The 21,878-nt window shown below is 45.2% G+C and overlaps 1 protein-coding gene across 1 annotated transcript in view; it reads left to right on the forward strand.

Moving 5' to 3' along the window:
• SGCD (sarcoglycan delta) overlaps nt 1-21,878 on the forward strand; it is a 129,811-nt gene that overhangs the window by 77,388 nt on the left and 30,545 nt on the right. Inside the window, exons 3-4 of the mRNA XM_049775763.1 lie at nt 10,090-10,177; nt 15,182-15,301. Coding sequence (XP_049631720.1) covers nt 10,090-10,177; nt 15,182-15,301 — 208 coding nt within the window. The remainder of the gene's footprint in view (nt 1-10,089; nt 10,178-15,181; nt 15,302-21,878) is intronic.

The raw sequence follows: 21,878 nt of genomic DNA on the forward strand, positions 1-21,878 counted from the left end.
GGTGGAGGAAGCTGTATAGTTTGTTCAGTCACTGTAATCAGGTGCCCAATGAGTAGCTTAAAAATCAAGTGAAAACTATGGAGCCTTCTCCCCAGTAAGTAAATTTTGCCTCCACTCCCAGCTGGACATATTACACCCCAATGACATTTTCCTTGCCTTTTGCATGGAACATAGGCATCATGCTGTCTTTAATTAAAAAGTTAACTGGACCATGACACATTGCCTGAATAAATAAAAGTGATTTGTACTGAGTCAGGGCCAGGGTATGTGTGTATGTGGTAAATATGTGGGAATCCCTGATGGCTTGTTGTCTTTGCTCACATATAAATTCTGGAGATGATTAAAAATTGGAAACGAAGTCTCCGAGCCCATATGTGCTACAACACAATGGTTTTCCACAGATATAGCTTGCCTTGTTTGTGTTGTGATTTATTATAGTGCCTGAGAATTGGGTAGAAATATGCCATGTGCTTAGGGAGGCTTTTTAGTGGACACACAAACTTTCAGTATGTGGTGGAACTCCAAGGGATATGGTGTAACTCAAAGGTATAGGGGTAGGGATGGGCTGTTCTTTCAACTGGAAGAAACTGGCAGTATACTGTCTTGTTTTTTAGTGCTTTGGTTAGTGCTTGGTGATAACAGCCAGAGTTTTTAAGAAGTGAGTCCCTGTTTTAAATGCAGCCCCAAGCATTAGCTCATTGAATATGTGGGACCCCAGAAAGGAGATAGCACCCATTTCTCCTTGCTACCTGTATGAAACCCACCACCACCATTCATCCCTATAGTCTCACTGACTTGTAGGTTCACTTCAGATCCAAGTCAAGTCCTAGCCTCCACCCATCCTTTTCTACAGTGTATGCTTGGCCAATCTGATGACTTATGGGTGCTTTTCCAAACTTCTGATGCCATGCAGGATAGCAGAATTTGGGGCCAGAAAAATCTGGAAGTCTGGACTGGGTGGGGGTAGAGAAATAAGCACATTGATAGATGCAGGCAACTGGTTAGAGGAGTCCCAGTGGGCTGCTGGCCACCTGAGCTGAGTGATGAGTCAGTAACAGTTGGGACTGGCAGTGGAACAGTCCAGAAGGTGTGCCATATGTATACAAAGGTTCTTTCCATGCCCTGCTCAGTAGCTGGCCATCTTAGCTGAGTCTTCTTCTGATCTACCCTTCAATCACATAAAGCACCACAGTGAATGCAGTGCCTCATCTAGTCTCACATCTAAAGACCTCCTCTGCTCTGCCTCCATTAGTGCAGAGTGGATTTATACCTGAGCATGCAGGCTCTGGAGAATTGCCTGCAAGATTTTTAGTCAAAACTCAAATGCTGAAGATCCACAGTGGATTATTGGAGGGTGTCAGTATATGAGTCCAATTTCCTCCTCAAGGTCCAGGAGGGAGGTATAGTCTACCTGTGTATGATGTCATCGTCCTGTCCTCAGTGCCCCATTTAGATTAAGGGCCTTGTCCTGTTCTGTCCTGTCTTTCCCTCTCCTGTGCCCTCCAGCCTGGTCTTGTCACTATGATGTTCTCTGTCCATTGGACACTAGCCTGATTCTCTGTCCTTGAGCTGTTCTCTGTCCTATGTATGCTGACCTGCTCCTGTCCCAACTTTATTCTATGTCTTCTTTCTGAGTTCCTGGTTTGGAATCTGCAGCTGAAACCTTGTCATCCATATCCTTTCACTGATTTGCTGCTCTATCACCTGTTGCTGGGCCTTTCTAGGTCTGTACCCCAGCATCTCCCTAGCCCCTCAGCTTTCCTCAAGCTCTGGCCATGTCCACTTGTTGCAAGATCCCTGCTGTCTGGGGGTAAAAAGGCAGCAAAAGCAGAAGTTTGGGTATGGGTTGGGGTGACCTTCCTGCTCTCTCTTACCATCTCCCAACTCTGCCCTCACATGACCTATCTAAATTGGGCATCTTTGCCCATGATCTATCTAGATTCGGCTCTCCTCATTGGATGTCTCAGTCTTCCCTGTGACTCCACCCTTAAGCCATAGTAGCTTCTCAGATCACAGTTGTTTTTTTTTTTGAAGATTTAAAGCGAGGATGCTGTTGGGTGGGTGGGGGGCTTCTCTTGCTTGGTGCTTGACATGTGGCCCCTCTAGTTAGCTGTTGGTTTAATCAAAGATTCAGAAAGGAAGAGAAGCCCTTCTCCCCCACTTTTTTAAATATATTTTTATTTAAGTAACATGATCATAGTTGGGTTACAGTCACAAACAGAACACCCCCCTTCACCAGTGTAACATTCCCCTTTCCCCCTTCCCATCTCCTGCCTTTATTCAAGACAGGCATTCTACTACAGTTATTTGTTCTTGTTTTTTGTTTGTTTGTTGTTTTTTGTTTTTGGGTCACACCCGGCAGTACTCAGGGGTTACTCCTGGCTGTCTGCTCAGAAATAGCTCCTGGCAGGCACGGGGGACCATATGGGACACCGGGATTCGAACCAACCACCTTTGGTCCTGGATCGGCTGCTTGCAAGGCAAACACCGCTGTGCTATCTCTCCGGGCCCAGTTATTTGTTTTTAAGTCTAGTAAATTGTATTTTTTTTTCTTAAAGGATAAGAGTAAAAATAAATATAGTAAAGGTGTGATAGTGGCAATCGCCGTTGTTTACATAGGTCCAGAAAAATGGGAAAAAATGGAAAAAATGGAAAAAATCCTTGACCTGATTACAAAAAGGCCTCACCCCAGAAGTTTATTGGCATAAGACCAACTCTGGGTTCCAGGCATACCAGTCTGTCCAACATGAGTCATTCTCTGTGATCCCGGTGAAACTTTTTCACACGTTAGCTATTGTTGGTATCAGATCTTATATTTAAAGATCTGGATTCTGTGCATTTCTTTCATCGTTGTCAGGCTGATGTGGAGTATCCTCTAGTTTCAGCATACCATTAAATGTGGAGCAATCTGCCCTGCAAGCAGGCTGTTGCTGAGTTGTCTGGGTGTTGAGAGCAATCTTTGGAGTAAGTCAATGCCAAAGCAATGGTAGGTCTTCCCTGGTAGAGGGTTGGATCCTAGTAATGTTATAGACATTTGTGGTTATTTCCATAGATGGTATCCATTGTTCAGGTGTGTGGGCGATGCCCATTCTTCTGAGGCCTAAGTCAAATCATTATGCCAATGTTCAGGATATAAGGCCTAATTGCATTACCCAATTTGTATCCCCATCTCTATTAGATAAGAACTTGTTTGCATATGTATTATTTTCCCATTTTAATGTGCCTATGCAAAAGAGAAGCAATGCCAAAAGATATTGTTGGTGCATCTGGGGGCCGACGAATAAAGTCCAACATTCCTCGTAACTTGGTTCAAACATGAAATCTATACAGAGATACTCTTCTACCAGCATAGCTTATAAAACAGATCTCAAGGGGGGAAAATCAAACAATCAAATAAAACCAGTGGGCAAAATTGTCACTATATGAGGATGTTCGAAAAGAGTTATAGATGTTAAGGGAATACATCTGAGATATGCAAAGGAGATACAGGTGTCCCTTTTATGTTTTAGAAATAGTCAAGAGAGAGGGTGTTTTTTCTGAGACACCACTTTGGGCTGTGATTTGGACAAGCTAAGAGCACATGGAGCCATGTCCTCCCTGTGTTGCCTGCTGAAGCTTCTGACTTCCCGAGAGGCGTTTGCTTCCTAATTGCGGGAAGTTGGAAGTTTACAGGTCCCCTCCCAGCCCCTTGCAAGAACTAGGAAGCCTGGGGCCTCTTTTAAATTTCTCCTACCCGGAACTCACTTGCTGGGACCCTGAGCAGGTGTCCAGAAATAACCCTGGGGACAGGGAGCAAGGAGAGAGAAGGCTGGGGGGTGGGGGGGCAGCCGAGGCTGCATCTTCTGCTTAGCTTGGCTAAAAAGCCTACAGAGTGGAGTCATGCCATCCATGTGTTGCCTGCTGAAGCTTCAGGCTCCATCCAAAAAATTACTGTGAAAGATATGTAATCCACCTTGGCCAAAACAAAAATCATTAGTACAGAAAAATGGTTAAATGTGGGGTAACATTTAAATGTGGGAGTGAGGGAGTAAAAGAATAAAACGAGCTCCTGGATGGCTTTCAGATTATGACAAACAGATGAAACACAATGATATCCAAATATTTGTCAATATGTTCGCTGTGGGGGCGCTAGCTCCTGTGCGGTTTCACAATGGACAGATTAAGTAAGGAAACTTCCCTGGTAATTCCTGAAGCCAGAATCTATTGTGCTGCTATTCCCCACCTAGCTGGCTTGCCAGGCATGTGGCCCAGGGGAAGCCCTGGAGTTCCGGAGGAAGGAGGTAGAGGGGTGCTGGGGTGACCCATGTCCCGCACCACTTCCTAGGCCTGGTTAAAGAGGCCTTTGGCATGGTGGAAGGCTGCCAAACCCCATGCTGGCAGAACCTCCTGGTTCCCAGGAAGGAAAGAGATGCTTCCAGAGCTGGAAGGCCAGAAGGTCAAAGCCCCCACCCCGAACCCTCCCTCTGGGTGGGAGGGAAATGGGGAAAGCCTAGGGAAACCAATAAGCTCCTCCAAGAGACCCTCTTCACTAGCTTGCCCAGGCATGTGGTCCAGGGGAAGCCCTGGAGTTCCGGAGGAAGGAGGTAGAGGGGTGCTGGGGTGACCCATGTCCTGCACCCCTTCCTAGGCCTGGTTAAAAAGGCCTTTGGCATGGCAGAGGGATGCCAGACCTCATGCTGGCAGAACCTCCTGGTTCCCAGGAAGGAAAGAGATGCTTCCAGAGCTGGCAGGCCAGAAGGTCAAAGCCCCCACCCCAGACCCTCCTCTTCCCCTTTTTGACTGTGGAATTTGGAGGATTGACAGTTGCCAAGGCACTAGAAAATGAATGAAGTTCCTTTCTTTGCTCCCACTTACTAATCCTGGTTCTGCTGCCAGGTGACTCATTCTTGAGTTTGTCTCAAATCACACCCTCTGAGCTAAAAGCATATGAAAAAGCATCTTTCTCTTGCCAGTGACCCAGAGCTGTTTCCTGAGAGGGACCATGCCACCCATGTTACCTATGTCCATGTCCTTGTCACCCACGCATGCAAATGCAGCCCCAGGAGGGGTTCTGCATTACATACCCAGCTAGCCTAAATGCAGGACACTGGGCTGGTTTCCTCTGGGCTCATAGGGTGGACCCACAAGGCAAAGAGAAAACAAAAACCAGGTAGGTAACTCCGCTTGGGCACAGATGATTGACTTTAATAGGTCCTGATTATGCTGCTCATATTCCATGAAATTAAAAAGCTTACAAATGTTATGAGCCATTACCCTTCCATTTAAGGGAGCTTATGACATGTTAGCAACATTTAATGAAATTCTTTTCAAAATGCCATCGGCAGACATAAGTATTAGCTACTATGGTGAAATCTGTAGGAGAAACTATTTATTTATTTATTTTGGTTTGGGGGCCACACCTATTGATGCTTTGGGCTCACTGCTGGCTCTGTATTCAAGGATCACTTCTGGAGGGAATTGGAGAACCCTATGGGGTGCAGAGGATTGAGCCTGGGTTGGCCATATGCAAGGCAAATGCCCTACCTGCTGTACTTTTGTAACTTTCTTCTATCTATGAATTGTTAAGATGTAGGACCATACCTTAAGGTGAGGCATCTGGTGAGGTTAGGAGAGAGTAGACAACATAGAGAACTGTTCCTCTGACTTGGGAGTTTTTCTACCTAGAAGAGATCTGGAGGACACCATCCTAGGGGTAATGGGTGATCAGAACCACTTTTGAGACTTTAACTTGGTTCCTATTGAAGGTTAAATTCCTTCAGAATAAAGCCACCTATAATTGTGGAAGATTTAAAGCACTCTAGTAAAGATTCCAGAATGTTCTAGAATATGGCAGCCTTTCCCTCTAGCTCTTAATATAATTTAGGCAATAAGACTCAGCTCTGGAAGATAATGAATACCTAGGAGATGATATGATTAAATTCTAGAGGAGGGCCTGAATCATAGAAAAATGGGTTTGGTGTTTGCCTAACACAATAGTTCTATAAGGTGAACCTGCTAGGAGTGATTCCTGAGGGTAGAGCCAGGAGTCAGCCTGGAGCACAGCTGGGTGTGGCCCAAAAACATAACAAAAAATTAAAATTAAAAAAAAAAAACAAATTCTGGAGACTGGAGCAATGGCACAGCGGTAGAGCATTTGCCTTACACACTGCTGACCCAGGAAGGACCGTGATTTGATCCCCTGGCATCCCGTATGGTCCCCCAAGTCAGGAGTGATTTCTGAGTGCATAGCCAGGAATAACCCTTGAGCATCATTGGGTGTGTCCCAAAAACCAAACCAAACCAAAACAAAACAAAACAAAACAAAAAAAACCAAATCCTGGAGGATATGGTACAGGCTGGTTGGTCAAATGACAGAAACTAGGAAGTTTAAATTTTATTCTCATTTTATTCTCATTTTGTAGAAAAATAGACCTTGCCTATTCTGTTGCCTATTTCTGTTGCTAAGAAAATGATATAAACTCTCTTGGTAAGAAATTAGTTAGGCACTTGCCTTGAACATGTGGCAATCCTGGCACTCCATAGGGTCCTCCTAGCCAGTCAGGAGTGATCAATGATTATAGAGCAAGGTGGTGCAAGCCCTGAGCAGTGCTACATGTGGCCCCAAAACAAACAAACAAGAAGATATTTTCCTGTCCTCTGCTCTCATTGAAGTAATTGTTGGAGTATCATAGCACCTTTAGAGTCCTTGTACATTATACAGTCATCAACTCTCAGAGCAGGGAGAAACTGTTCTTATATTCATTTACTCTTAGTCTCTGTCACATCCTCCTTGTCCTCTGCATTTTCCAACCTCTCCTTAAACTCTGAAGCCAGCTTGGTGCTCCTGGCACAAATTGGGCATTACTATGTGCTTCCTGAGTTGCTCCTCAAGCCCATGTTCTCCCCTAAATAAATATCTCACTCATTTGTCTCTTTACTTTAACTATTCTGAGAAACTCGAGCTCTCTCTTGAATATGTATCTACTCTATCCCTTCTTCCCCCATACATCTTTGCAAGCAAGATTCATTCAATAAAAACTATCTTGATTCACAAAACAAACAACCCAGAAATCAACTATGTGCTTCCTTAAATAGTTCAACTTAACACTTTCCAGTTAAAGATCTTTTGTTTCTCTTTGATCCTTAGAAGAATTAATGTAAAATTTCTGTATATGAGTGCTAGAATGGTCTCTTATGAATAGCAGGAAAATATGAAACATCACAATAAATAGCAAGAGATTGAGTCAGAGGACAGCTGTCTGTGGCCACAACAGAATGTGAAAGCATTTCTGGAAATTATAGTCAAGCTTTGTCCCAAGTATCCTTGGTCCAGAAGGATACTTTGCCAGACACTGCTCCCCCCACCCCCAGTATCTGAGGCCAAAGCGAAAGTACAGTAGGGAGGGCACTTACCTTGCACACAATCAATCCAGGTTCAATCCCTAGCACCCCATAGACTGCTGACCCTCAAATAAAGAAAAGAAGTAATTCTTTGGCATGCTGTTTGCTATGTTATGCGATCTGAAAATCTTCCTGTCCTTTATGAGTCCCAAGTTTTAGGAGACAATGTCTCTTCCTGTTGTTCTGTCCTTTGGGGGTAGTGTGACTGTTAAAAAGATTCCTTCTTCATTTTTCATCTTTCTGTGACTCTGTGTGACCCACCCACAATCTGAGTCCTCACAGTCATACAACATACCTACTCTCTCATATCCATAACATCCTATGGGTATTTGGCAGTACTCTTATTTCTGTCCTTAATCTGTTCTATCTCAGCTGAAACTCCTCAGTTCTTCCTATTTCCCTTTGTAGGAAATAATCCCACAGTTAATTTTCTGTAGAGTTATCACCCTTTGACTTTGATTGCTTGGATCACTCAAAATTCTCCAGGAAATAAAACCAATAGGCAGAAGGATGGATGGATGAATGAATGAATAAATGATATATATTGGTAGATGGGTTGGCACATTAGATGGATGGATGGGTAGATGGGAAGATTGATGGATGGGTGGGTGATTGAATGGCAAGTAAAAATGTATGTGGCTGAATAGATGGACAGATGACTGGTAGATAGGTACATACGTAGAAAAATTAGTAACTTAGGGAATTATACCTGGCTGTATTCAAAGGCTACAATTGACTCTTCACTTGGTCATCCCTCCTAGTGGAGCTTGGGAAAGCATATGTCCCAAGGATCAAACTTGGGCCTCCCACATGCAAGAGACTGTGATCAGCCAACCTTACCAATGACCACAAACCCAAGTCTGAGTGTGAGTTCACAGTCAGTCACCTATCTCCCCATGACTCACAATCCCCTGACTCACAAACCTACAACTCATGTGTCTCTCTCTGGAGTCTGTTCTTTGTCTGGATTTCCAAGCAGAAACAGATTGTGAGGCAGCAAAGTTTTAGAAAGAAAGAAATGACTACATGTATTCCTTTCTACAAGAGATTCCTGGCAAATGCTGTCAAATTGGGGAAAGGGGCATCTAATAGGGGCTTCTGTCCTCCCATACTCAGTGACCCAAGATTCTTAATATATTTTAAATGAAAGGGATGAGAATGAACAGTAATTCAGACCACTGTAAGACTTTCTCCCATTTTTGGGCCAGAGAGATAGTACAGCAGGTAGGGCATTTGCTTTACTCATGGCTGACCCTGGTTCAATCCCCAATACCCCTTAAATCTGCCAATTGCCATCAGGAATAATCCCTGAGCACAGAACTAGTTGGAAGCCCTAAGCATAGCCACAAGATATGAAAAATATTTATTACATTTTGAAGCTTCAATGATAAGTAAAATTTCCTTGTACATGTGTAAGCTTTGTCTAAACTGTCAGTGGCTAGGTTTGCACACACAATGTCTTTACCCCTAACCTCCTAACGTCTGCCATCCCATATCCTACAGCCAGTCAGAATGGAGAGTTATTTCCAGCACTGCCATGTGAGAAGGGTGCCATCTGCCCTTTAGGGGAGAAGTTGGTACTAAAGAAAGAAAAAATACAAAAACCCAAAAGAAGACAGCAGTTCCCTGGTTGTCATGTACAGGGTCATGCATATGACCTCAGATAGGTCACTGTATCCCAAGAGTTCCCCTCACAAGCTGTGGATTACCTTGGGCTGGACTTGGGTACTTTAACCTTCTGGAAGGTCAGGTGGTATCTTACACTTTGTCTGCTCAAACACAACTCCTTTATGCACTAGAATTTTACATGACCAGGAATATAGATTGGGGCTAAAGTTGGGAAATAGATCTACAAGTCATTTTCTTAAATCCTAAAGATGTTGATTATTAACCAGAGCTTCAAAATGCCTCAAGCCCACACTTTATTTAGGGCTGGGATCCCTCTGAATAGGAGTTCCAAGTTGTAAAGCAAGGACTAGAGAGTGGTGATATTATTAGTCATCCCCATGTCCTGTTGACCCTCCTCCATGGTCCTGTTGGTCCTCTCCATGATTCTGTTGGTCTTCCCATGGTTCTACTGATCATCCCATGGTTCTGTTGATCCTCCCAATGGCTCTGTTGGTCACTCCCAGGGTTCTGTCACTTCCATGGTCCTTTTGGTTCTCACCATGGTTTTGTCAGTCATCCTGATGGTTCTGTTGGTCCTCTCCATGCTTTTGTTGATACTCCCCATGGTTTTTTGGTCCTTTTCATGGTTCTGTTGGTCATATCCATGGATGACACTAAGATATACTGGTATGTGTGTGCCCTAGTGTATAAGTAATCCACATTAAATCTGTTCTGGTAAGTCCACATGGAATCTGTGTATCTTCTAGTATGTGTATCTGTGTGTATAAATAATCCACATGCAATTTGTATGTCCATGATGTGTAAGGAATCCACATTGGATCTGCCCTAGTATGTGTGTGTCTTTGTCCATGTGTGAGGAATCCACATACCATCCAGGTGGCCTGTGTGTGTACATGGAATCCATGTCTTTGGAGAATCCTCCCAGATAAAGGGCTATCTCATTGTGATGTGATGAATATCCTAGCTGTTGCCAAGTTTAAATTTGGGAAGCCCAGTTGAGCTTGGCAGTGAGCTGGGGTCACGATGTTGGTCCTGGGAATCAGCTGCCAGTTCCTTATTTCTCTTCTGCTCTCCTTACAGGGAAATGCTCTGTACTTTAAGTCTGCCCGCAACGTCACCGTGAACATCCTCAACGAGCAAATGAAAGTGCTCACACAGCTCATTACAGGTGAGCAAGGCTGTGCCTGGGCTGCTTTTGGCCCTGTGCAGGAAGTTCAGGGGTGAAAGTAGAAATTATAAATCTGTATATGTGTACGCAGTATGTGTGCATGTGTGTGTGTGTGTAGACTGGAAGTATGGAGCTGAAGATGGAGAGTGTGAGTTCTGTGTGTACGTGCACTATGTACATGTTGTGTGTATCTGTGTGAGTGTGCAGGCTGGAAAAGCAGGGCTGAAGGTGGAATACATGTATGTGTGTAATTGTGTGTGCAGAACAGAAGTGAAAGACTGAAGTGGAGTGTAAGCACATGCGTGTATGTCCATTCATGCCAGAAGTTCAGGGCTGAGGTGAACTGTACATGCACATGACAGTGTGGGGACAGACATACACAGACATACAGGCTGTCATTCAGTGGCCCCATGTAGGTGTCCAGCAGCAAAGGACAGACCATCCACCTTCCAGGCTTTCTGCTTACCAGCTGGCCTGACCCATATGCTGAATTTCTTCCAGCCAAGTTTAGGGGACAGAGCAAGGGTTCCTCTGAGCAGACCCACTGCACACAGCCAGAGCTTCCTCTGGCACCATTCCAAGGGAATCTCTCGGTAGTCATTCCTGCTGAGAACAGCCTCTCCCATCCCTTTCCCATCACCAGATATGTTTATGGGGGGAGTTGTTGACTTAGGGAGGCACACCTGAGCAAGGGGTGCTAAGAGAACCTGAGGACTCACTGCTTTGGATATTCTACCTGTCAGGCCTGGGGACACAATCCAGGCTGTGCTCAGGGGTGTCCAGAACTAGTTCTGCTTGTGGGAATTAAACTAAGTGCTGGCATTTGCAAAACATGTGGTTGACCTGGGTCCTATCCGTGGCACCTTATTTTAGTCTCCTGAGCCCATCAGGATGGATGGATGGATGGAAGGAAGGAAGGAAGGAAGGAAGGAAGGAAGGAAGGAAGGAAGGAAGGAAGGAAGGAAGGAAGGAAGGAAGGAAGGAGGGAGGGAGGGAGGGAGGGAGGGAGGGAGGGAGAGAGGGAGGGAAGGAAGATAAATAAGTCGAAAGGAAGGAAGGAAAGGAGGGAAGGAAGGAGGGAGGAAGGGTGAGCATGTGTGTATGTATATGTGTGAGAGAGAAAAGGAGAGAGGACTTCTTATATATGAACTGTGGTCATGAGTTGGGATCACTACTGGTAAGCTCCGCCCAGTAAGTTCCAGGAGACAGAGGTTCAGCAAGACACCCAAGTTCTCTTCATGCTTGGATCTCCACCCTGAGGTGGAGTGTTCGTCACACAGACCAAACAGCATCCATAAGGGGGTGATCTGGTTTCAAGCAGAGACTGATTTTCTGTATCTGGAGAAGAACCCACAGGAAAGTCCATCACTGTCTGAAGTCACATTCCAGAGGTAGAAGCTACAGGGAAAGGGAAAGGACAAAGACAAAAAGACATACATGTGCCCTCAGGAGCACCTGACACTGCACAGGCAGTACCTGACCTCAGGGCCCTGCCTCACTCAGTGGTTCATGTTCCTACAAAAACAGCCCAGCAACTGTGTCCATAGACATAACTCTATGTGGGGACTGGATTTTCAAAGGGTGAATTCTTTTTTTGTGTCTTATATCTCTTTATATATATATATAATCTTTATTTAAGCACTATGATTACAAGTATGATTGTAGTTGGGTTTCAGTCATAAACAGAATACCCTCCTTCACCAGTACAACATTCCCGCCACCAATGCCGCCCCTCCTTCCCAACCCTTGCCTGTATTTTAGATAGGCATTCTACTTCTGGTCTCTTGCCCTTCTTGAGGTTTCCTCTCCATCCATCCAACCACTCATCTATCCTTCCATGTACCACCTCTCCTTCCATCCACCTACTCTGCCTTTCATATCCCCACCTATCCTTTCATGAACCTACCTATGCTTCATTGTACCAACCTTTCACCTATTCACCCACCTGTCCTATCTAATCATTATTCAGCCAGCCACCTGTCTGCCCATCCACTTATCCATGTATCTTTCTGTCCACTACCTAGTCTTCCTTCTACTCACTCTACTTACTTATGCATCTGCCTAACCATCCATCCACCCATCCACTTATCCTTCCATCCTTCTACTTATACATCCATCCATCCATTCATCTCTTTATTCTTTTATCTACCTGCCCAATCTATCCAATCATTCTTACCCATACTCATCCATTAATTCAGCAAACTACCCATCCATTAATCTACCTACCTATCCATCCCTGCTTATGGGAGATCTTTTCTAATGCCTTTCCTTTTATCAGAGAACTGTTCTTCAGACTTACTTGATTCTGTGCATGAAACATCCAGAAGATCTATCTTCGTGGTGAAATGCTGGAGGTTCTGGGGCTGGGGCAATAGTACAGTGGGCAGGGCACTTGTTTTGTATGCAACTGAGCCTGGTTCTATTTCTCAGCATTCCATTTGGTTTCCCAAACAATGCCAGGAGTTATTCCTGAGTGCAGAGTCAGAAGTAAGAGCTGAGCACCACCAAGTGCTGCCAAACAAAAAATAAAAGCAAAGAGAAAAAATAAAAGCAAATAGAGAGAGAAAATAGAGAGAAAATAAGGGAATGGAGGAAGGAAGAAAAAGAAGCCAGAGGTCATGAGCACTGCAATGACTAACACTCAAAGGCATCCCCACACCCAGAGCACTGCAGGAATAGATTTTGCAAGCATAGTACAATTCTATGCTTCTAACCATCTCAGGAGGCAGATGGAACTGATGGGGGTTAGTACAAGGTCACAGGTACAGCACATTGTTCAGGAAGATCTAATAATTTACCCTAGCTTCAACCTCAGTGAGTAGGCTGGAGTTCCATTCTTCTCTCCTGATTCTTTTCTCTCTGACAAAGGGTAAAGCAGCCAAGCATCTAGGGCTGGTGTGTGTGGCTTGGTCAGCAGAGCCTAGGTGCTGTTAGCTATGAATTATTTCCCAGTACATTTGTCCCAGACGAGGCCACTCAGTGGCTGTAACAAATAGAGACAAAAAGCTGGGCCAACTCTGATTCTGTCTGTCAGCACAGACAAGAATGGAACCATGAGCCATATGACAGAGATGGCCAGACTCATGGTTGGGGGTTGGAGCTGTGTTTCTGTCCATTGATGCTTCAGGCTAGGTGGTCTCTGCTATAGTGATCCCTGCCCTGATAGTCTCTATTGTTTGAACTGCAGTTGTAGGGTCCCTGCTGTGGTGGTCTCTACTCCCAATGGACTCTGCTATCATGGTTTCTGCTGATTCTAGATGAGGGTGAGTCAGAGGCCAGTTATGAATTTGTCTCCCCCTCCTGATGTGTCTGTGTCAAGTGAGCCCTCACTCCCTTCACTCTATCCTATATTTTTGCACCATCAATGAACTCTAAGCTGTGTCCTTCCAGCGCTGCCCAAGCAGTGGGTACTTCCTCCTGGCTCTCCAAATCCACCCTTCCCACCTTTGGACATGTTCCTGGTGCCCAAGAACCTTTTGCTGGTTTCTTTGGGCAGCTTTGAGAAATAAGTGGAAGGAAAAGAAAACTGTGAGAAGTTCTTTCTTCAGGGTGGTTGGAAAGAGATGAGAATTCTGGACTTTGCTCTCATGGACTTTTCTCAAGGGGATCCTAGGCCACAAGATTTCTTTGTTTCTGTCTGAGGCAGGTTGTTTGAGGTTGGTTAGCATCACAAATTATTTCGAGTATTTGCACAGAGTAGCTTGGAGAAGCTCTGTGTCAGTGTGTCTGTGTATATATGTGTATGAATTTCTGTGTGAGTTTGTGAGTCTGTATCTGTGTGTATGTTTGAATCTTAGTGTGTCTGTGTGAGTCACTCTGTGTGAGCCTGTATGTACCTGTGTATGATTCTATGTGTACCTGTGTGTTATGTGGTCTATGTGAATGTCTCTGTGTGAATCTGTGTTTATCTTTATTGTGTGTGAATCTATGTGTCTGACTGTGCCTCTGTGTACATGTGCATTTATGTGTGTTTGTATATATCTGTGTGTCTCTGTTTATCTATGTGTGTCTGTGTTTGAAATATTTGGTTTGGGAATTTCTGACCCAAAAATCTGTTCCTGTAGAACCCAAAATATAGTCATTTCTGATGTGTTAATCATGTGTGCAATTATTAATAAATGTTTTATTTCATAGGCATTAAAGTTCAGTGCAAACTGTGAATTGTGGTACCATAGAATCCCACCTTTGGTGATTTTTTTTTCCCTTTTTTTCAGCCAATACCCAACAATGCTCAGGGATCACTCCTGGAAGCCTCTTGTGCCATATGTAGTCAGCTATGTGCAAAGCAAATGTCTTCCCTGCTATACTAAATCACTCCCAAACTCTAGAGCTCCATCTTTGAAATCTATTTGTGTTGTCCTATAATTTGTTTGAATTGAATAAAATTCTAATGTAAATGATCCAGTAGCATCTATCTATATACACAGACTCATTTATATACACAGACATGACCTTTTCTCCCAGAAAATGGCCAGTATTCAAAGAAAATAAACTTTCCTAGTGGGTCAAGAGCATGGACTGGCCAGAGGAGGTTGGTGTCAGCAGTGGCCTGAGAGCTTTCTATGTCCTTCTACCTACCCCTAGTCAGCTTGAACCAGTAATATGGTGGTTCTCCAGGGACATTTTGTTCAGGTATAGTTTGGAGATGGAATGTGACACCTTCAAAATTCTAATCATGGGACCAGAACAATTGTACACTAGCTTTGTATGCAGCCAACCTGGGTTTGATTTCTGGCATCCCATATGGTCTCCTGAGCCTCCCAGGAATGATTCCTGAGCTCATAGCCAGGGGAAACCCCTAAGCACTACTAGGTATGGTCCTCTAAAAAGGGATAAAATCCTGATCATGAGCATTATGGCTGAAGATATCTGACTTGAAATGGCTGGTCTCCACTAGAGGTCAACACCAGCCCTCACCTTAAAGTTCAGTGCCGCAGAGTGTGGCACTGTCCTCACAGCCCCCAAAAGTGATATTTTCTCTCTTTCTTTCTCTCTCTTTCCTAGGTCCAAAGGCTGTGGAAGCTTATGGCAAAAAGTTTGAAGTGAAAACACCATCAGGAAAATTGCTCTTCTCAGCTGATAATGAGGAGGTGGTGGTGGGTGCTGAGCGGCTGAGAGTTTTAGGTAAGGAGACAAGACTGTGTGTTGGGTCTCAGGAGCCCAAGTTGCCTGAGAGGGAAGGTCAGTGGCATCCAGGACTTGGAGCCTCAAGGCATGAGCCCCCAGAGCCTGGATCCCTGCAGTGATCTCTCACCCTGTGAGTCCCTCAGGTCTGTGTGTGAGAGTACATGAGTTATTGTTAATGTCTGTGTAATAGTGAATGTGTGATACGGTGTGTGAATGAGACTAAGTACTAATGTGTGAACGTGTGATAGAGTGTATGTGGGATAAGTATTAGAGATTATGTGACTTTGTGAAATGTATAAATGAGATTGAATGAGTGTACTCATGGACCAGAGAGATAGTATGGAGGTAGTGAGTTTGCCTTGCATGCAGAAGGATGGTGGTTCGAATCCCAGGCATCCCATATGGTCCCCCGTGCCTGCCAGGAGCGGTTCCTGAGCATAGAACCAGGAGGAACCCCTGAGCACTGCCAGGTATGACCCAAAAAACAAAAAACAAAAAAAAAATGAGTGTACACATGTGAGAGTGTGTGTGAGGGCATGTGACTGTGAAAATGTGTGAGTGAACTGGGTACTGAAAGGAAATAAAGTGATATGCATGTCTTATATAAAAATATTGCAAATCACAGTGCCTAAGAGAAGGAGGGAGGGAGAGAGAATGTCTTCCCTAGAGGCAGATTGCAGAGGGAGGAAAACTGGGGTCATTGATAGTGGGAAATAAGCACTGGTTATAAAGGATGAGTATTGCAATGTTGTATGACTGAAACTCAACCACCAACAACTTTGTAACTATGTGTATCACAGTGATTCAATTAATTTTTAATTTAAAACTAGAGGAAGGAGGCCAGAACAATAGCACAGCAGTAGGGCATTTGCCTTGGACGCAGCCAACCACTGACAGACCCTGGTTTGATTCCTGACATCTCATATATGGTTCCCTGAGCCTGCCAGGAGCGATTTCTGAGTGCAGAGCTAGGAGCAACCCCTGTGCACTGCCGGCTGTGACAAGGAAGGAAGAAAGGAAGGAGGGAGGGAGGGGGGAGGGAGGGGGGAGGGAGGGAGGGAAGGAAGGAAGGAAGGAAGGAAGGAAGGAAGGAAGGAAGGAAGGAAGGAAGCAGGAAGGAAGGAGAGAAGGAAGGAGGGAAGGAAGGAAGGAAGGAATGAGGGAAGGAAGGAGGGAAGGAAGGAAGGAGGGAAGAAAGGAGGGAAGGAAGGAAGGAGGGAAAGAAGGAGGGAAGGAGGGAGGGAAGGAGGTAAGAAAGGAAGGAGGGAGGGAAGGAAGGAAGGAGGTAAGAAAGGAAGGAGAAAAGTGAGTGTATATGACTGAAAATGTGAGAGTTTATATGTGTGTATGTATGAACTTGTGTTTGGGGTTTTTTGGTTGTTTTTTGTTTGTTTGGGGAACACACCCAGCAGTGCTCAGGGCTTACGCCTGACTCTGAACTCAATAATCACTCCTGGAGCTGCTTAGGGACCATAGAGGGGAGGGTTCTGGGAATGGAATCCAGGATAACTACATTCAAGGCAAGTGCTCTCCTCACTGTTTTATCGCTCTGGTCCCAGCATGTGTGTGGGTGTGCATATTTATGTATGAGAGTGGATATGGCTATGTTGTGTGTATGTATGTTGTGAGAATATGATTTTGTATGAGTGTGGGACTTGTGTAAGAGTGCAAAAGTATATGTGTCAGTGTGTGTCTGAGAGTATACCAGTATATGAGTGTGGAAAGTGTATGTCTGTACATGAGGGTATTGTGAGTAAGTGACTCTGTGAGAATGTGTCTGTGAGTGTGCCAAGAAGCTTGTAGTATTGCTAAGCTTTCCCTAGAACTTACCAAGTCCCTTTAGATATTGGATAAAGGGATTAAGATGGTGTGGGGTGTCCATAGACTTTTGTTTCATCTTGGGGTCTAAGCTCTGTGCTGGTGCTGTCTCAGAGCTGCCCTCCTTTGTCCACTAAGACTCAGCCATGAGAAAGGCCTCCAAGACTTCCAATCCTCCACCGCTGGAAGGGTTGGGAGGTCTTTTGGAGCTCCTTCTCTCAGAAGATAGTCCTAGTGAAATTGGTCTCTCTCCAGCATGAGAAACATTTGTTCTGCTTAGGAAACATGCAAAAGGGAAGTGTCCCAATAAATACCAAGGCTAAAACCATTGGGCCATGACAACCCACCACTTGGTGAACACTTCAGGCTACAAACGAGCATTTCCAGGGTCATAAAGATAGTACAGTGGGGAGGGCATGTGCCTTTCACATGTTTGATCTGGGTTTTATCCCCGGCATCCTATAGGGTTCCCCTAAGCCATCCAGGAGTGATTCCTGAAGACAGAGCTGAGGCTCTGACCTGAGTACTGCTAGATGTGACTGAAGTAAGGGAGGAAAGGAGAGAAGGGAGGGAGTGAGGGAAAGAGGGAGTGAAGGAAGGAGGAAGAGAGGGAAGGAGGAGAGAGGGAGGGAGAGAAAGGAGGGAAGGGAATGGAGGGAGAGAGAAGGGAAGAGAGGAAAGGAAAGAAAAAAGAAAGGAATGAAGGGAGAAAGGAAGAAAAGGGAAGGAAGAAAAGGGAGGGAGGGAAGGGTAGGAAGGAATGAAAAGAAGAAGGGAGAGAGGGAGGGAAAAAGGAAAGGAGGAAGGTTGGTTTCTATGGGCTTTGACTAGCCAGTGGCAACAGAGACCCCAGGCATTCACACAGTTGCATCTTTAGCTTCATGAGATCTTGTCTTAGGAGTGCTGGGGATACCCCATTGTAGCTGGACTTAATCCAGGTGCCCAGACCTGGGGTTTGTAGAAACCCTGATCTCAACCCGCACTTGCCATTCCCACTAGCTATAACAGCAAGAGAAATGGCAACCACAGGCCACAGCAAGACAAGATTGAGCTGCAGTATCTGTGGACAAGCTGGGCCCTCATGGACCATAAGGTTGGCATTAGTGAACCTCCCTGTGTGTCTTAGACCCAAACTAGGGTGACAAGTTCAATACATTGGGGGATAAGTCCCCCTCTTATCCTGGAATATGGCCATGTGGGATTGAACTGGGGGACTTCTGCCTTGCTTCTGGAAGAAGAACTTTTTGTTTAGTTTTAGGGACACACCTGGTGGTGCTCAGGACTGACTCCTGGCTTTATGGTTGGATCATTTCTGGCATTACTCAGGGGACACTATGAGATGCCAGGGATCAAACTCAGGTTGGCTTTGTGTAAGGCAAGTGCCCTGCCTCCTGAGCTTTCTTCCTACTCCTAGCCCAAATATAGGTTTTTGTCTTTACACAAAAGTTAAGACATTCCTCTGCTGACAGTACTTTCCAGTGCTGAGAAGGCACAGAGGCAGTGTGCGGAATGGGGCATTGTGGGTGTATGGAGAGGACAATGCTCTGAGGTCTCAGGCAGCAACCCCTCCCTGCTACTTCCCAGTACTTTCTCCAGCTCAGCCAATTTACAGAGAGACTCAAAATGGGCTGCATGGAGTCCCAGCTTCATTACCAGATTTTGATGTCTTCATCTTCATGCTGAAGACACCAGTATGCACATAGATGCCCACAATCCTAGGATTCCCCTCACTGGCTCTGGAAGCTGAATCCCTAAGTGTGAGAGTAAACTAGGGTTATTAACTCCCAAAGAATAGAAGACATTCCGGGGAAGCTGCAGGAAAATCCCAACAAGCCGAAGGAGTGGTGCTAAAAGCCCAGAAAGTTCTGCTAGTGCCAACCAGCTCTAGAACCTTGTGCCTGTGGACCACCTTAGTGAGTGTTTAAGGAGCTCAAAGAAACAGTGGTACAGAGACTGGAGCCATAGTACAGCAAGTAGGGTGCTTGCATTGCATGCAGCACAAGGAGTAAGCCATGAGCACCACTAGATATGGCCCCCAAACAAATAAAGACAATTGTATAGCTACAGGAAAATATGAGAGCATAAATTACAAAATAACCATCAAAAGTAGCACACTAGGTGAAATTAAAAATGAAAAACATTTAAGATGGGGCTGGAGGGATAGCATGGAGGTAAGGTGTTTGCCTTGCATGCAGAAGGTCGGTGGTTCAAATCCCAGCATCCCATATGGTTCCCTGAGCCTGCCAGGAGCGATTTCTGAGCCTAGAGCTAGGAGTAACCCCTGAGCACGGCTGGGTGTGACCGAAAAACAAAACAAAGCAAACAAACAAACAAAACACTTAAGACCCCAAAATAAAACAAAACAAACAAAACACTTAAGAGCTGGAGCAAACAATACAGCTAGCTACTAGAGCACTTGCCTTGCATGTGGCCAACCCAGGTTCAACCCCTAGTATCTCATAGGGTCCCCTGAGCATAGCCAGGAGTGATCTCTGCATGCAGAGCCAGGAGTAAACCCTGAACACCACTGGGTGTGACCCCAAAAATCAAAGGATAAAAAAATCTCAAGGGGAAAGTCTCCAGCACCACAGAGTAACAATAGTTGGGGAAACTGAGCTCTAAGACTGGCTGAAGAGCATCTCAGATCTGGGGAGGGAGTTGGATCTCCTGACCCAGGCAACAGTCAGCCAGAATCTCTGAGAGCCCTTCGGGCAGACACAAGTGAAAAGGTCACAGTGACTTTAAACAATGACTCGCTTTCCCCAATGCTGTGCGTGTATAGACAAAGCATTTCTCTGCAATATTTATCTAATTGTTCATTAGGTCTATTTATACTGTAGTTTTTAAATATGTCCTCTAGATGCTTCTGGGTGCTGATTATCCATTATATTATTATTAATTAAAAACAGTTTTAATTAGATCTCAAGCCATTTATATTAGCAAATTTATGTAATATAATCATGGCATGATTTATTTTTTAAATTTCCAGAATGAAAGATGTCGCAGTTAAACCTTTCAAATCTGGTTTTTTGTTTGTTTGTTTGTTTGTTGCCAAAGCTCTCCACAGCAAGCAGGCAGTTGAGCACCCAAGTGCAGGGTCTGGGTGGGTGGTAGAAGATTCATTAAATTGGGTATGTGTGGTGGTGGTGGTGGTGGTGGTGGTGGTGGTGGTGGTGGTGGTGGTGGTGGTGGTGGTGTGTGTGTGTGTGTGTGTGTGTGTGTGTGTGTGTGTGTGTGTGATATGCATGCAATGCATCTACTTTCCCTTATGATGTCTCAATGCTCAATGTCATGCTGCTTTTTCTGGGACCCTGTGAGCACCTGGAGCCAGGCGATGAGCCTCAGGCAGCTGCATAATGACTGAGCAGAGAGCTGGTCACTAGACAAAACCAACATAATTGTGGGAATCCAGCCTGCAGGGATGGTGGGACACTGCTTTCAGCGAGAGAGCCCATCAGGGGTGACAGAGCACCTTGAAGGATCTTCAGCTGTGGGCCAGCACAAACATCTCTGCGGGGCCTCACCTGGTCCATGCTGATCTAAGCCCAGCTTTGAGGTGGTGACAGTGGCCACATCTATTGGCTCTGGGAAAGGCAGGTTCAGATCCGACTCTAGGCAGAAGGTGTGTACTCCATTTGTCTTCCTCTCTTGGCCCAGGTACCCCCTATTTAGTATCAGTGGAGAGCAAGGAAAGTGCACCTTTCAAGTCCAGCAGTGCCTTGGACCAAGCCCTGGACACACACACATACACACACACATACATACACCCTCCCCTTTTTCTCTTCTCTCTCTTCATTTACCCCTCTCCCTCCTTCTCGTCTTCTCTCTCCACTCTTACTTTCTGTCTCCATATGCAGATTCCTTGGTATAGCAGAAAAGAGGAGGGTATAGATGTTGTCCATGCAGTCAGGCCCCTCCCCGGACCACCTCTCAGCCCCCAGTTTACCGAGGAACCTAGTTGATCTCTCCTCAGAGGACATGTGGTCAGTAGAAGTGTGTGGCCAACTGCCTCATGGCCTTTATTTCCTGTCAAGAAACAAGATCCAGCTGGAACATTCTGGATATGGGAAAAAAGAGAGTTGCTCCACCTTTGCTTTCCACCATGGTTTCCTTCTTCTGGGACCCTGTAGGCTCCCCCCAAGTCCCTCCCCAATATGCCACCACTTTCATCTCTGGGAGAAAATGTTTTGTTTTGGCTTCTTGCATCACATCCAGTAGTGCTTCTGACTTTGCCCTCAAGAATCACTCCTGATGGTGCTACAGAAACCCTATGGGATGCTGGAGACCAAACTTGGTTGAGCCAGTGCAAAGCAAAAGTCCTCCCTGCTGGACTATTGCTATATCCCTGAGATAAGGATTCAGTGTCCTTGCCAGTTCCAAAGTCTTCCAGAAAGGTGAGGATTTATTTGGGCTCTCTCTTTCCTGGGTCACTCTGAATTTTAAAGGAAGTGGGTGTCAATCCTCATCCACTTTTCAATGTACTTGAATTAAAATCTACAGGTAAAATCAGGATCACTGGCTCAGCATGGGCCCTGAGTTCCCCTTCCAGCAGATTCTGCTCCAAAATGCCACCATCCTCTATGTGTTGTTACTGTTAACTTGTCCTATGACAAGGTTCTAAGTTCAAGGTTCTATACTGAAGGTTCTAAGTTCAAGAGTCAAGATTCCCAATTCTTTCCCCAGCTCTGCCTTAATTCTTTGTTGTTTTGTTTTGTGGACCACACCCTGCAATGTTCAGGGGTTACTCCTGGCATCT

The sequence above is a fragment of the Suncus etruscus genome, chromosome 6 (assembly GCF_024139225.1).
Source record: "Suncus etruscus isolate mSunEtr1 chromosome 6, mSunEtr1.pri.cur, whole genome shotgun sequence".
In the NCBI taxonomy this organism is placed as follows: Eukaryota; Metazoa; Chordata; class Mammalia; order Eulipotyphla; family Soricidae; genus Suncus; species Suncus etruscus.